This window comes from Sphaerodactylus townsendi, linkage group LG01, assembly GCF_021028975.2.
Source record: "Sphaerodactylus townsendi isolate TG3544 linkage group LG01, MPM_Stown_v2.3, whole genome shotgun sequence".
In the NCBI taxonomy this organism is placed as follows: Eukaryota; Metazoa; Chordata; class Lepidosauria; order Squamata; family Sphaerodactylidae; genus Sphaerodactylus; species Sphaerodactylus townsendi.
Window position 1 is genome coordinate 118,168,437 of NC_059425.1, and position 12,910 is coordinate 118,181,346.

Below are 12,910 nucleotides of genomic sequence, written 5' to 3' on the forward strand. Positions count from 1 at the left end.
GAAAGCAGTTTGAAAGTGCATTATTCTGCATGTGCGGAATGAGCTCTAGTTTCTGAGCAGAGAAGCAACATGTGGGGAGCAGTCAACCCAACCCTTTGCCACCGACAATTGTTTCAGTGCCCCATCAAGCCACATGTTACATACCGGTATATGGAGTGAAGCAATGCTGTGGTGCTTAATTATATGTTCTCCAATTTGATAGAAAAAGCCCAGGAAGACCTCATACTCTACATGTAAATGGGATGGCATGTGAATGGATTCTCCTTCTGGATCAGATTTTGCTTGTACCTACAACTAACTTGCACAGCAAACGTATAACATGTTACAGTCGTTATAAAATAACATGTTTTCCTTTTTCCTGTTCACATGTGTGCTGTGCAGGCAGTGATTGGAGCCCATGAAAACAATCTGGGTTGCTTTCATGCATTTGCATGAAGACACTTCTTTTTTAAAAAAAATCCTGCAACATATGCGTAGCTGCACAGGGATACAGAAACAAACAGCTATGCCAATCATCCCACAATACAATCGGCTGTACCTGCATAACTGCACATGTACAACACGCAAAAGAAAAAGGGAGCTCCCTGCAATGGCAGGACAATAATGAATGTGTTGTGGCAGGTAGATTCTCCCTGACTGTAGACGGCAAGGTGGAAGGGTGGGAAATAAAGTGCCTCCTGCCTGCCTGTTCATATGGGAGCAGCTCCAACCTGGGATTTTGCAAAAGAATTGCTAGTTTAGCAATTTTCAAAAATTCCATGTTGAGGGAAATAAAATGGAGCAAGCTCATTTTAGGGACGGGATCTGTGCGAAGTCCATTCCAAAACCAGTTTGTGTTGTGCTCTACACCTGTTAAATTTGCCCTATGTGGAATCCACCAATGTTTATTCATTTACATGCCATCTTTCTCCCCAGTGTAAGCAAAGGAGGTAACATCATTCTCCTGTCCTCTATTTTACGCTCACAACAACCTTGCCAAGTAAAGCTGAGAGTGATTGAGCGGTCCCAGGTTATGCAGTGAGTTTCCATGACAGAGTGGGGATTTAAACCTGGGTGTCCTAGATCCTAATCAACACTCCAAGAACTACAACCCTCCCAAACTTGGTGAGCCAAGACCATAGTATCTAGAGCAGGGGGCTCCTGCTCCAGCTTTTCTGAGCCCATGGGCACCTTTGGAATTCTGACAAAGCATGGCAGGTGCAACTACACAATGGCTGCCACAGAATGGTTGCTGCAGGAGCTGAAGCCAGTAAGAAAATTGTGCCACATCTTACCTTCAGAATATTCTTGTACTGTTGATGGCAGCTGCTGCCAAAAGAACATCTTTAAAAAAAAAACTGCAGTCAATCAAATGTACAAGGTTAATCAGAAGCCACACTGGGCACAATTCACCAACTGAATTCTACCCACTTTCTAAAACCAGCTGGTGGGCACCAGGAAAGGTGTCAGCAAGCGGCACAGTGCCCATGGATACCACATTGGAGACCCATGATATAGAAGTTGGCACTGACAAAATTTGTTGGCAAGAAAAGTTGCATTTAAACCTCCATACATAAGTGCCAAAAACCCCGAGCAACCAACTTTTCCCCCTGAAACCATTTTTAGCAGAATTAAGGTGAGAAAGGTTATTGTTTTTCATGATTAATAGTGGGTTGATATTCTACATTCACAGATAAGACCATTACACTCTCTGCCTTGAATATTTTTGCAGGTTAACAGAGTCAGGAAATTCCAGGTGCGATTATTTACAGAAGAAACTGGGGACATTAATGTGATTTCTCATTTTAATACAGTGTTTATTCTAATGCAAAATCATTTCAGACAGGGTTTTTTGAGTAATTCCATGGATATTGAGTCATTCCATGGATACTGGTGTGATGATCTTATGACGTATATTGGTGGAGCCCATTTAACCATCATGAGGATCCAGGTCAATAAAAGCATTTAAAGCAGTGTTTGTTCCTTGGAGCTACATTGTGGATTTTGTGGTTTGATGGTGAGTTCAGGATAACCAAATGTAAGAAACTTAATCCATGCTTCAGGAATATGTTCTTTTTTACACTGTGGCAATGCCACAAAGTGTTCAGCATGTGATTTTTATGTTGCAAGCTCTTGCCATTGGCAGCACAGGTAGATGGATAATGAATGTGGCATGATCAAAAAAGATGTGGATGAGTGAATATTGTGGTACAAACTATGGCCCTAAACATGATGTTTGATTTGATGGTGAGTTTGAAGTGACCCAGTGCAAAAATATAAGAATCCATGATTGGGAACCATATTTTAGCAGCATGGTGTTGCCATGAAGTCGTGGATCCGTGATTTCTGTGGTACAAGCTGTGCCCATAGACATGATATGTGATTTGATGGTGAATTACTAGTCACCCAATGCAAAAATCCTCTCTGGGGCACTTATGCTGGTGGAGGGACAAATCTACCAATGCCCAGTCATTGATGCACCCCACAACGCTAAGGGGTGATGCCTAGCCTCATGCTAGCACTTGCACTCCGCCCCAACTAAGCTGCCATTCCGGTGGCATGGGCAGGGCCAACCTTAGTCAGCCTCCAGACTCCCCTCAGCCCGCATTCACTTGCGGAGCTGCCAGCAGAGATAGGTTGCAGTTTTTATGGCATATCTCTATTCTCCCCTATGGGGGAATTGGAGGGTTGTTTTTTTTAAAAAAAAACTTTCTCAGGTTTCCCACACAGTGGGAAAGCACTGTAGAGCTGGAGTAGCGTCACTCAAGTGGTGCTGCCCCAATCTGCGTCAGCTCTGGACTGCGCTGTAAGACAAGGTCAACAGTATTATGGTGTTTTATTTTGTTTCAGTGTAGAAATCATATGAATTCCTGAGGATCCATTTAAAATCACCTGGACATGACTTTAACCCAGTCCCTGCTGTGAGCAAATATCAAAACAAGCACTGCATTGAAGGTCATAATGAAAAAATGTACTCAGCTGATTCAGTAAAAAATACTATCATACAGGATTGTGCAATCAAATGGGATCATATGATTCTACTGAAATTTAAAAATAAAACCGATGCAAAACACAACTAAAACAAAAAAATGGTACTGTTTGTGGGGATTTCCCAGTACCCTGCAAACCGCCCTGTCAAAACCATTCAATCTCAGATGACTATGAAAAAATGAGAAGGTTTTTGGAATATTTTTTCTTCCAAGATTTTTGGATATATATATATTTTTGGCAGAAAAGGAGCAAGAATCATATAATTTTTTTTCTGTGTTTGGGCCATTCATACTTTGCTGTGAGACAATACTGTCTTAAAGTGGTTCTACTAATCAAATGCAATTATCATCTGTTTAGCTCTTTATTGACTTACTTTGTAACTAGATCAGGGGTAAAACCCCAATATATACAGTGTTATCTTTATTTTAAATGTCAAAAATTATTTGCAGCTCCAAGTGTTTTCTTTTCTCGTGGAAAACGGGTCCAAATGGCTCTTGGAGTGTTAAAGGTTCCCTACCCCTGAACTAGATAATTGTGTGGATTAGTCTGCTTGTAGCAGAGCACTTCCACATACCACAAATCCACCTCCCTTGCTCTTCTGTGCCAATCTTCTAGCACTTAAAAGCATTTGCTCTGTCAGGCATACTGTCAGACCCTTAGCAGATCCTTAGCAGACCCTTTGGAAAAATATGTTTCATAATGTAGTGGCAAAAAACTTAGACAAAATCTTTTCAGATATCATAAAGGCTGCTCATTCAAATATATTTCATAGCTTAATGAATATCAGCTAAAATGCATTAATGATATTCTACTGCCTCAAGGCTACAGTTAACAACAGGATATGGAATCATGACAAACTATTTTCATGAACTAAGTCTTTACATGTTTACTCAGAAGTCAGTTTATTTGATATGATAGGGCTTTTAAGTAAGCATATTTTTTCATTCTGCATTTTCAAATCAGGAAATGTTTTCAACTGCAATTGAGTAAAAACCAAAAGTAAGCAGTTCACCAGATAGGAAAGTTTCAAAGTCTGAATGAAATCTTACATACTTAAAAGAAGTACGTAGAAATACAATCAACCTTTTTTGTTGATATATAATCAATATAATCAATCTTTTTTTGTTGATTTAAGGGGAACTGGCTGAATGGGTGCATACACATGGAACTTGCTAGAGTACAAGGTAAGAATCCATTTAGGGATGGTAATGAATCGTGGAATGAGGCGAAACAAGCCAGACCATTTGGGCATCAGTTCAATGAGGATATTGCGGAGTGATGTGTAGTTGAAGACATCCTTTCCATCGACATCCTTGAACTGGTAGCGCTGGGCAAGCTCTGGGCTCAACAGGACCTTGCCACTGTGGTGCAAGATGTGGGGGTCTGTGGCCAGGCCAACCACACACTTCCCACTCACTTCAATGCTCTCTGCCATAGTGGTCAACTTCTCCTTCAGCTTCCTGAACAAAGCCCCCGAGTGGAGTTCCGCCTGCTTCTGCAGGCTTTCGGTACGGACCAGGCCAGGCCACAGAGCCACGCAGGCCACGCCGAAGGGACGCAGCTCGACGGCACAGTCGGCAGCCAGGCGGTCGCAGGCGGCCTTGCCCACGCCATAGGGCACATCGAACATGTACCGCAGCCCGCCAGGCGAGGAGACGATGACAATGAGCCCCCGCCCGGCAGGCACCATGAGGCGGGCGGCGTAGACGGAGAAGAAGTAGTGGCCCCTCAGGCCTGCGTTGTTGATGTCGTCCCACAAGCTGGCGGGGCTCTCCCAAAAGGCCGAGCCCGTCTCCTTGCTGATGGAGCTCACGCCAGAGAAGGCGTTGTTGACCAGGAGGTCCAGGCGGCCGCCCTGCTCCTTCCGGAGGCGCTCGAACAGCGCCGCCACCTCTTCCTCGCGGGTGGAGTCGCACACCGCCGCCAAGCACTCTCCGCCCCGGCCTTGCACCTCGGCCGCCGCTTGCTCCAGCGTCTCTCGGTGCCGGCCCGTGATGTAGACGGTGGCGCCCGCCTCCCCCAGCTGCAACGCGATGCCCTTCCCGATGCCCCGGGAGGCGCCTGTCACCAGGCACACCTGCCCCGAAAGAGGCCTGGCAGCGGCGCCCGACATGGCGGCAGCGGCAGTAGCAGTGGCGGGAGAGCACGCGGGGCCGAGAGCAGAGCGGCTGCTGCTGGAGAGGAGAGGACGACTCGTGCAGTGCCAGGCGGCGCTCTCGGGGCGCCCTTCTTAAACGCCGTCGCCACCCCCGGGAGATCGCGGGCGGAGGCAAGAAGCGGGCGCTCCCTGGCTTGCGGCTGGGCGCAAGGGTACGGCTCCCGACTGTGAGGAGGATGGCCGGCCAGCCCCTGGGGAAGCCTAAACGAAGCGTAGACCACAGTGACAGTCGCGTTATTCCACGCGTGTTTGTATGGAAGTTATGGATTCACTTGGGTCGGGTTTTTGTTTTTTAGGGCAGGGATTCCGGGTTTCATTCGAAAAGACAAGACTCTGTTTTGCAGGTGCAATCGAGTCAGTCACTTTTCCCCATGTGGCTGCATGTGCGGCATTCGAAAAACGGCTGGGTTCCTGAATTTGACAGAGCGCCTCTGATAAAGCAGACGAACCCTGCCCCCAGCTGGGCAACTAATCTGAGTGCTGCTATGCAGGTCACTGGGCACATTTCTGTGCATATGAGAATCGCCTTGCAAAAAGGGTACTGTTGGTGTTTGCTTTTGCAGGCTGCTTTTCGCCCAGGACACCCTCCCTAACAGATGAGCGAGGGTTGTCAGAGTTTACAGTGGCAGTGACCAACAGCTGTGCACACTTGATTCATACTGTGTCACCTAAAGAACATATTACCCCTTCAACTGAAATTGCTAGAGCCCTAATCCTTGAGCAATAGAATACGATCCTGCCTTCCTTCTTATTCAATTTCCCTTTTCAGTCTGCTTTTAGGTGGAGTTACAGGACAAAGATATCTGGTTGATGATCTCTCCCTGAATGTAGACAAAACATTCTGTGCTTCTTTGTTGCTCCAATCAGCCACCTTTGCCTTGGGAGTTTTCTTCCATTCTATTCCTTTACATAGCCTTTATTGGCATCACATGAGTATTAACAGCACACAGATAACAAAAAATAAGGTTATATAGTTTGTTATAAAACTCCAAAATACAATATTATTAAAAGAGGAAAAAGGAAATAAACCCATAAAATCCGTCCTGAGATCAGTTAAAAATGTGGAAACTGTAGTAAAAAATCCTACAGATTAATGCCACAACAAAGCTCTATAGCTGCTTGCAAGAAACTAGCTACATCTTCACATATAGTTGGATCAGAAATATTTAATGAATAAGATAGCTTTAAAATATCAGGACATCCAACTCTATAGATTAAAATGGGGTTTATAAACTTCTTGTGGATCAGCTCATAAAAAGGACAGTAAAAAAAAGATGTGCATTACAGTTTCAACACCACCCACCCCACAGGGCCATATCCTCTCTTGTGGGGTTCACCCAGTACAATCTTATCTTCTCTATTATTCAATATTAGCCCTTTGGAGAATTCAGTAGTAGCTGTTATTAATACGCAGATTGCACCTATTTTTTCATCTCTAAATCCCTTGGTGATGTAGTAGAGATCTTCAGCCACTTTCTGACTGCTGTGGTCAAGTAGCAGAAAGCAAATAAATTGAAACTGAATCCAGACAAGACATAAGTGGTGTTGGTTGGGAAAGCAGATGCCTGGAAGGACACTGTGCTTCCCTCTTTTGATGGGGTTAAGCTGACCCTTGTGTACTCAGTTAAGAGCCTTGGGGTTATACGTATCCAGCACTGCTGCTGAAGAAAGACTAATGCAGATGCAACAAATGCTTCCTTCCAACTCAATCTAGTTTGTAAGATAGACCTGTACCTTGATTCGGCCAGTCTGGCAACCTGGGTGTATACCAGCGGTTCTCAACCTGTGGGTCGCGACCCCTTTGGGGGTTGAACGACTCTTTCACAGGGGTCGCCTAAGACTTTCTGCATCAGTGTTCTCCATCTGTAAAATGGATAAACGTTAGGGTTGGGGGTCACCACAACATGAGGAACTGTAGTAAAGGGTTGTGGCATTAGGAAGGGTGAGAACCACTGATTTATATGCTGCCATTCTTCTTAATGGACACCCACTGTTCTCTGCTCCATTTTATCCTCACAACAACCTTGTGATGTAGGTTAGGCTAAGAATGTGTTACTGGCCCAAGATCACCCAGAAAGCTTCCCATGGCAAAGGGGGAATTAAAACCTGATTCTTCCAGATCTTAGACTGACATAACCATTATCCTGGTTCCCATACACACATATAATGGGGGTCCAGACAGCAATGTCAACTGTTTGTTGTTCTCCTAATTGCCCCATAATGGTCCTTTATTATAGCTTTTGTGTTGAATAGAAGCACAATTTCTGTTGTTTGTGGACAGTCTTTACAAATGTTTTCCTGTGTTCTCAGGATAATGTATTTTGGCACATCAGAAACTAATGCTGGTTATCAGCCTTTGAGAACAAGCTATGGTTGCCATTGATTTCTACCATTTCATCACTCCTCAATGCTTCCATTAGACTCTAATTCTATTTAATGTCTGGTGATGCACTAGCTGAGATATGTCCTGGCAACACATGGATATTTGAGGAAAATAAGAAAATTCAGCAGCAATGGAGTAGTGACATGCAGTCACCTTATGATGATGATAACCAGCTCAAATTGTGGGCAGGGGCGAGAAAGGCACACTGTTGCCAACAACAGTGAACAAAAAAGGAAACATGTTCGTAAAATGTAACAAACTTCCCAAGAAGTGAATGGTTTCACTGGTTCAATATCCCCATTTTAATTCCAGATGCTGCTCATGTTGGAACGAGTTCATTGCAGAGAGAATTGCCCCAGTATAGAAAAGTTCTTACAGTGCAACTGTAAATAGGTATAATCATAAGGTGACCATTAGTCCCGCTTTTCGCGGGACCCTCCCGCTTTTAAAGAACTTGTCCCGCGTCCCGCAGCGATTTTAAAAAGTCCCGATTTTTGCCAGTTGGAAGGGCATGTGAATGAGGGTTTCAGCCATTTTTTTTGCCTCGCTACGCCCTCCTCCTCAGCAGCAGTAAAGCGGTTACAGTAAGGCCGGCCTGGCTGCGTTAAAAGTTTCCACCAAGCGACCAGCTGGGCGGGCGCGGGCGCCACCCACTCTGTAAAGGAAACCAACTGGCTGCGTGTGTGTGTGAACGCGGGCCGGCCGGGCGCTGAAGCATGGCCGACTGCAGCTGCGCGGTGGCTCCGCCAGGCGAGGCGGCAGGCAGCTGCTTGGGGAAGGAGGAACTTTCCGGGTCGCGGGTGGAAGTCACCGGTGGCGTAAACGACTGGCCACCAACCCGCAACCCTGCAAGCCCTGCCGCTGAATCTGACTGGCTGGCAAGCGTTGCAAAACCTTGTGCTCCGCTCTCTGTCAGCCCCCATCTTTCAGAGAGGGGAAAACAGCAAAAATGTGGGAATCCGGGAAGGGCTAGGGTAACTTTCTTTTCTTCCAGCTCCTGCAAATGCGCGGGAACTCTCTTCAAAAAACAACCTCTACTCATTGGTTTGTTACGTGGCAGGTGCAGGGAGAGAGGAGGAACTCCAGGTGCTGCTGGTTGGTGAGTCACCGGGCTAAGCCTAGATCACTTTTCTTCCAGCCTTGCAGATCTTGCAATGCGTGGAAATCTTGATCCCCCCCCCCAGCTCATTGGTTTGTTTCCTCCCCAATCGAGGTACAATAGGCTTTTTTAAACGAAGGTCTTGGGGAAGGGGCCATTCCCTATAGAGAGGAGGAAGGGAGCCCGGCAGGTTGCTGGCTTGGGGCATTGGAGGAAATTAGAATCCTTTTATTTTTTCCCAGCCTGCATCAGCCAAGTAAGTCCCATGTTCACTTGGAGTGCTTAGGGTGGTGGTCAGCAAGAACTCTGCAAGAAATTATCTAGGTTGTTTTGGAAAAGGGAAATTTCTGCTGTGATGACAAATATGTTCTAGAGGGTGGGGAAGAGGAGGCAGACAGTCATGTTCTCATACACTGTTTGCTTGGTGGGCCGCACTCTGTAAAGGAGTACTAGTTCTTGCAATGCATACTTGATATGTGTTTGAATGGATTGCTACATTTACGTTTCTGTATGGATCATCCACAAATACAACCTTGAGCATCATTTTGGTGGGGAGGGGAGTCAAGAGATTGAATTGGTTTGACTGTTAGTGGATGACACAAACAAAAACTTTCCTTGTTTTAAAACTGTCAAGTAAAAAAAAGTTAGCGTATCATTGATTTTTTTTAAATTGATTTAAATTTTTTTTATTAAATCAGATTTTAAAATGAAATGCTTTTAATGTTCATTCACCTATAGATAATTTGAATAGTTTTCTGTTCAAGAGACATTTAACCTCGATGGTTATTTTATCATGAAATAAGGATTAGTTTTAATTTATGTAGAATGAGACTGCTATTCATGCAATGCTTAAAAATTGTGTAGATGAATTCCATTAACCATTCACAATGTTATGCTCTTCCAGAGATTTCCTGTAACATTATTTTGGGCAGTTTTTCCATGCAGAAAAGATATTATTACAGACAGCCTCAAAACTGTGAATTTGTGTTCACAGAGATAACATCATGCCTCTTCTTCACTGGAAAAATATTATAAAATAAGTACTGTTGAGAAAAGACCTTAATCCCATTGTTCTGCCTGTTGAATTTGGATCTCATATGATCGCCTTTCTCCTCCCTGTGGTATGGGCCCACATGCATACAAACCCTTTCCCTACCTTCCTCACAATGGCATACAAGTTGTAACGTCTGTGGGACTGAGAGACTGGCCCAAAGGTCACCCAGCAGGAATGTAGGAGGGAGAAACAAATTTGGTTCACCAGATAAGAGTCTGTTACCATGGAGGAGTAAGAAATCTAAACCTGTTTTAATCTGTTTTAACCACTAATTCATGCTGGTTTTGCAAATCTGTGTACACAGAATCTACCCCTCGGCTCCTTAGTAAACAGAATCTACCCCTACCTCTTAAGTGTTAAGCTCTCAAGAAGTTCATTTAATAGAAGACTGTTTGAGTGGTTATGATGTGCAATAAGAAGCTAAGGCCCCTTCCGCATCTAAAATAAGCTAAACCACTTTCACAACTGTTGCAAGTGGATTTTGCTATTCAAGACAGCTTCAAAGAGCAATTCGAAAGCAGTTTGAAAGTGCATTATTCTGCATGTGTGCTGAATGAGCTCTAAGGTGAGGAGATGGGGAAGGCAGTAAAATGTCCATGAAACCTTTGGACAGAATATGCGTGCTAGTTTGGGATATTTATTTTGTGTAGCCAGAGATTCGCCATATTATTCTATCTCTGGAAGAGCAGAATCTGTAACCACACTCCATTTTGACCCCTAACTCATCAATCACAAAAAAATATTACAATGTTGGTCAGGGAGCTGATGATACAAAGCTCTGCTGTAAATGGGGAGGGGACTGCACTGCACGGGTTAAGTGTGAATGGCAGTGCAGCATCCAAGAAATGGCAGAGTGTCAACAGTGACACCACCAGCACTACCATTCCATTCCATTCCAAATCACGTGGAACACAAGCCATGTGTCTAAGAAAGAATAGGAAGAGGCCTATTAGAATGACACCTGAATGCCATCGCTTGGTCAAGAGTGTATTGGATAGCTTCCAAGATCTGGTGCAAAATCAGGCTACATAGCATCTCACCGCCAAAGCCAGATCTACCCCTTTGTAGAGAGAGAGAGAGATGTTAAAAAAGTCCCACCCCTATCATTTTTTTTTATCACACTTTGATGCATGATCACACACTTGAGCATATGTTACCCTGCTCTGCCTTTCAATGCACCATGCAAGCAGTTTTCACCCACACTAAAAAAAAAAATAACCATTTCTTTTGAGTTGCCATTGCAAACCAGCCCCTCTTTCTACAAGTTCATCTGAACAACATGGCTGGGAGATGAGTCATGTCAGGGGTCTGGAACATTTAAGGGTCACACCATACAGAGACACACCTTAAAAACTTTTTCCCAAGTGCTGGGTCACCTGTGTGGTTCTAAGATCACAGGCAATCCAAAACGGAGCTGCATTCCAGTCTGGAGCAGCAGTGGCATAAGTGTTTGCGAGCAGGTACTTCTAATTTGGAGAACTGGTTTTGATTCTGCCTACAATTTGAGCTATGGGAGATTTCCTGCTCACTCTTGAGCTGTGGAGGCTTATCTGGGAACTAGGATTAGTCTGTGCACTCCAAGACATGCCAGCTAAGTGACCTTGAGCTGTTACAGTTCTTCTGAGTTTCCTTCAGCCCCACCCATCTCACAAGGGGTTTGTGTGAGGGTGGAAGGAGATTGTAAACCCTTTGGAGTCTCCTTTACAGGAGAGAAAGGGGGGATATAAATCCAAACTCTTCTTCTTTAACCTCTACTCTGATTCTCAATGGCTTCTAGGACTGGAGCACCTCTGTCTTGGGATTGCACTGCTGGGGTGGCAATCTCTGGTAGGTTCAGAGGAATTGTGGGATCTGTGGACTTCAGTGAGTTCTCCAGTTCTTGAAACGAGGATATCTGTTATGGTCTTGCATTTGACAAAGGCTGCACTAGGGTATGGAAATGTTCAAACTTCCAAAGGGGAATTTATGCCCACACCAAGTTGTTTACTCTGTGATTCAACATATAGACCAAATTTTTAATCAAGAACCCCGGCCAATGGTGTCCCACTTTACCAATGTTAAAATCTGGTCACCTTATATAATCACAATCCTGCTAAAATCTTCTCACAGGGGCTAACTCCCATTAAATAGTTCTTAGGCTTGCACTGTTATCTTCGCTCTATTTTGTTTTGTGAATTTTTCATCCCTGATATGTAGACCATGGGTTTCTCAAGGGCAGTTTCACCCGTTCTTACTTGAAGCCTCCCTACGCTTGAGTGCCTGGCATTGAAAGTTTCAATTTGAAACCAGATGCCAAAGCTGACCTCTAGTTCAAAGCAAAACTTGACGTTTGCGCGGATCTCAAAAACAGCAGCAACAACCCGCCATTTGAATTGAATCAGGGACTCATAAGCACGCCTGCGCGAGGGAGGTGTGAGCTGCGCACGCGCGCCAGGCTCCATCTTGAAAGAGAGACACAAAACGGAACCGAGCCGCGGTCTGGGAAACGAAAGAGGACGGGTTTGAGTTTCGTTTTTTCAGCAAGGAGGCAGGCGCACGAGAACGGAAAGACAGCGCATGCGCCAATTCCCGTGCAAGCAAGCGGTCAATTAAAAGGGGTCGACTTAGCCCCTTCCCCACCCCTACCCCATCTTTAATTCGGAGCGGTTCAGCTTGCGCTGCGGTTGGATTTTTATCATATCTGTCTGGGTGGGATAGCGGACCCTGCTTGCCAAGGTTCGGTGCCTGCGGGCGCCTTTCTTGGGCGGCGCAGGGACGGTGAAGCGTCCGTGACCGTGTGAAAGAGACAGATGTTCTCCCAGGAGTGTTCTTCCGCGGGCTTCCCGTCTTCCTCTGGCGGTGAGTCACAATCTGAAACGTCCCTTGCTTGGGCCCTCCGCCACTCCAATGTGTTGCTCCTCTGGACAGAGCTTTATCCTTTGGACCTTCCGTCTGTGGTGGTTTTTTTGCGCACTCCCAGGCCTGCGCATCACCTAAATGTTGCAGCGGCCAATCTGTATATGTGAACTGAATCTCCTACTGTTCAATAGATGGCTGATGCACTCTCAGCCGGAACCCCTGTGCCAAGTGCAGGACAGTGTAGTAGTATAGTGCTCACTCGCAAGGAAACCCCACATTGTTCACTATGTCTTCTAGATAAATGCACATTGGATGATAGACACAGGTACCAGTTCCATTTTTCTGCCTGGCCAATTCAGCTTTCTACTGTGCAGCCTGATGGGATGCATGTCCAAGCTACAGAAAAGC

The 12,910-nt window shown here is 45.2% G+C and overlaps 2 protein-coding genes across 4 annotated transcripts in view; one reads left to right on the top strand and one right to left on the bottom strand.

The window, feature by feature from the left end:
* Positions 1-3,715: 3,715 nt before the first annotated feature.
* On the bottom strand, positions 3,716-5,324 carry DHRS1 (dehydrogenase/reductase 1). The gene has a single exon (XM_048492344.1). The coding sequence runs from the start codon at positions 5,081-5,083 to the stop codon at positions 4,082-4,084; it is 1,002 nt and encodes a 333-aa protein (XP_048348301.1). The 5' UTR covers positions 5,084-5,324; the 3' UTR covers positions 3,716-4,081.
* Positions 5,325-12,095: 6,771 nt separating this feature from the next.
* The window catches only part of ZUP1 (zinc finger containing ubiquitin peptidase 1), a 29,419-nt gene continuing 28,604 nt past the window's right edge, over positions 12,096-12,910 (top strand). The window contains exon 1 of one of the 3 annotated variants that reach the window (XM_048492330.1): positions 12,096-12,502. In XM_048492330.1, coding sequence (XP_048348287.1) covers positions 12,454-12,502 — 49 coding nt within the window. In that variant the 5' untranslated portion in view covers positions 12,096-12,453. The remainder of the gene's footprint in view (positions 12,503-12,910) is intronic. The other 2 variants (XM_048492321.1, XM_048492311.1) reach the window with 2 other exon arrangements.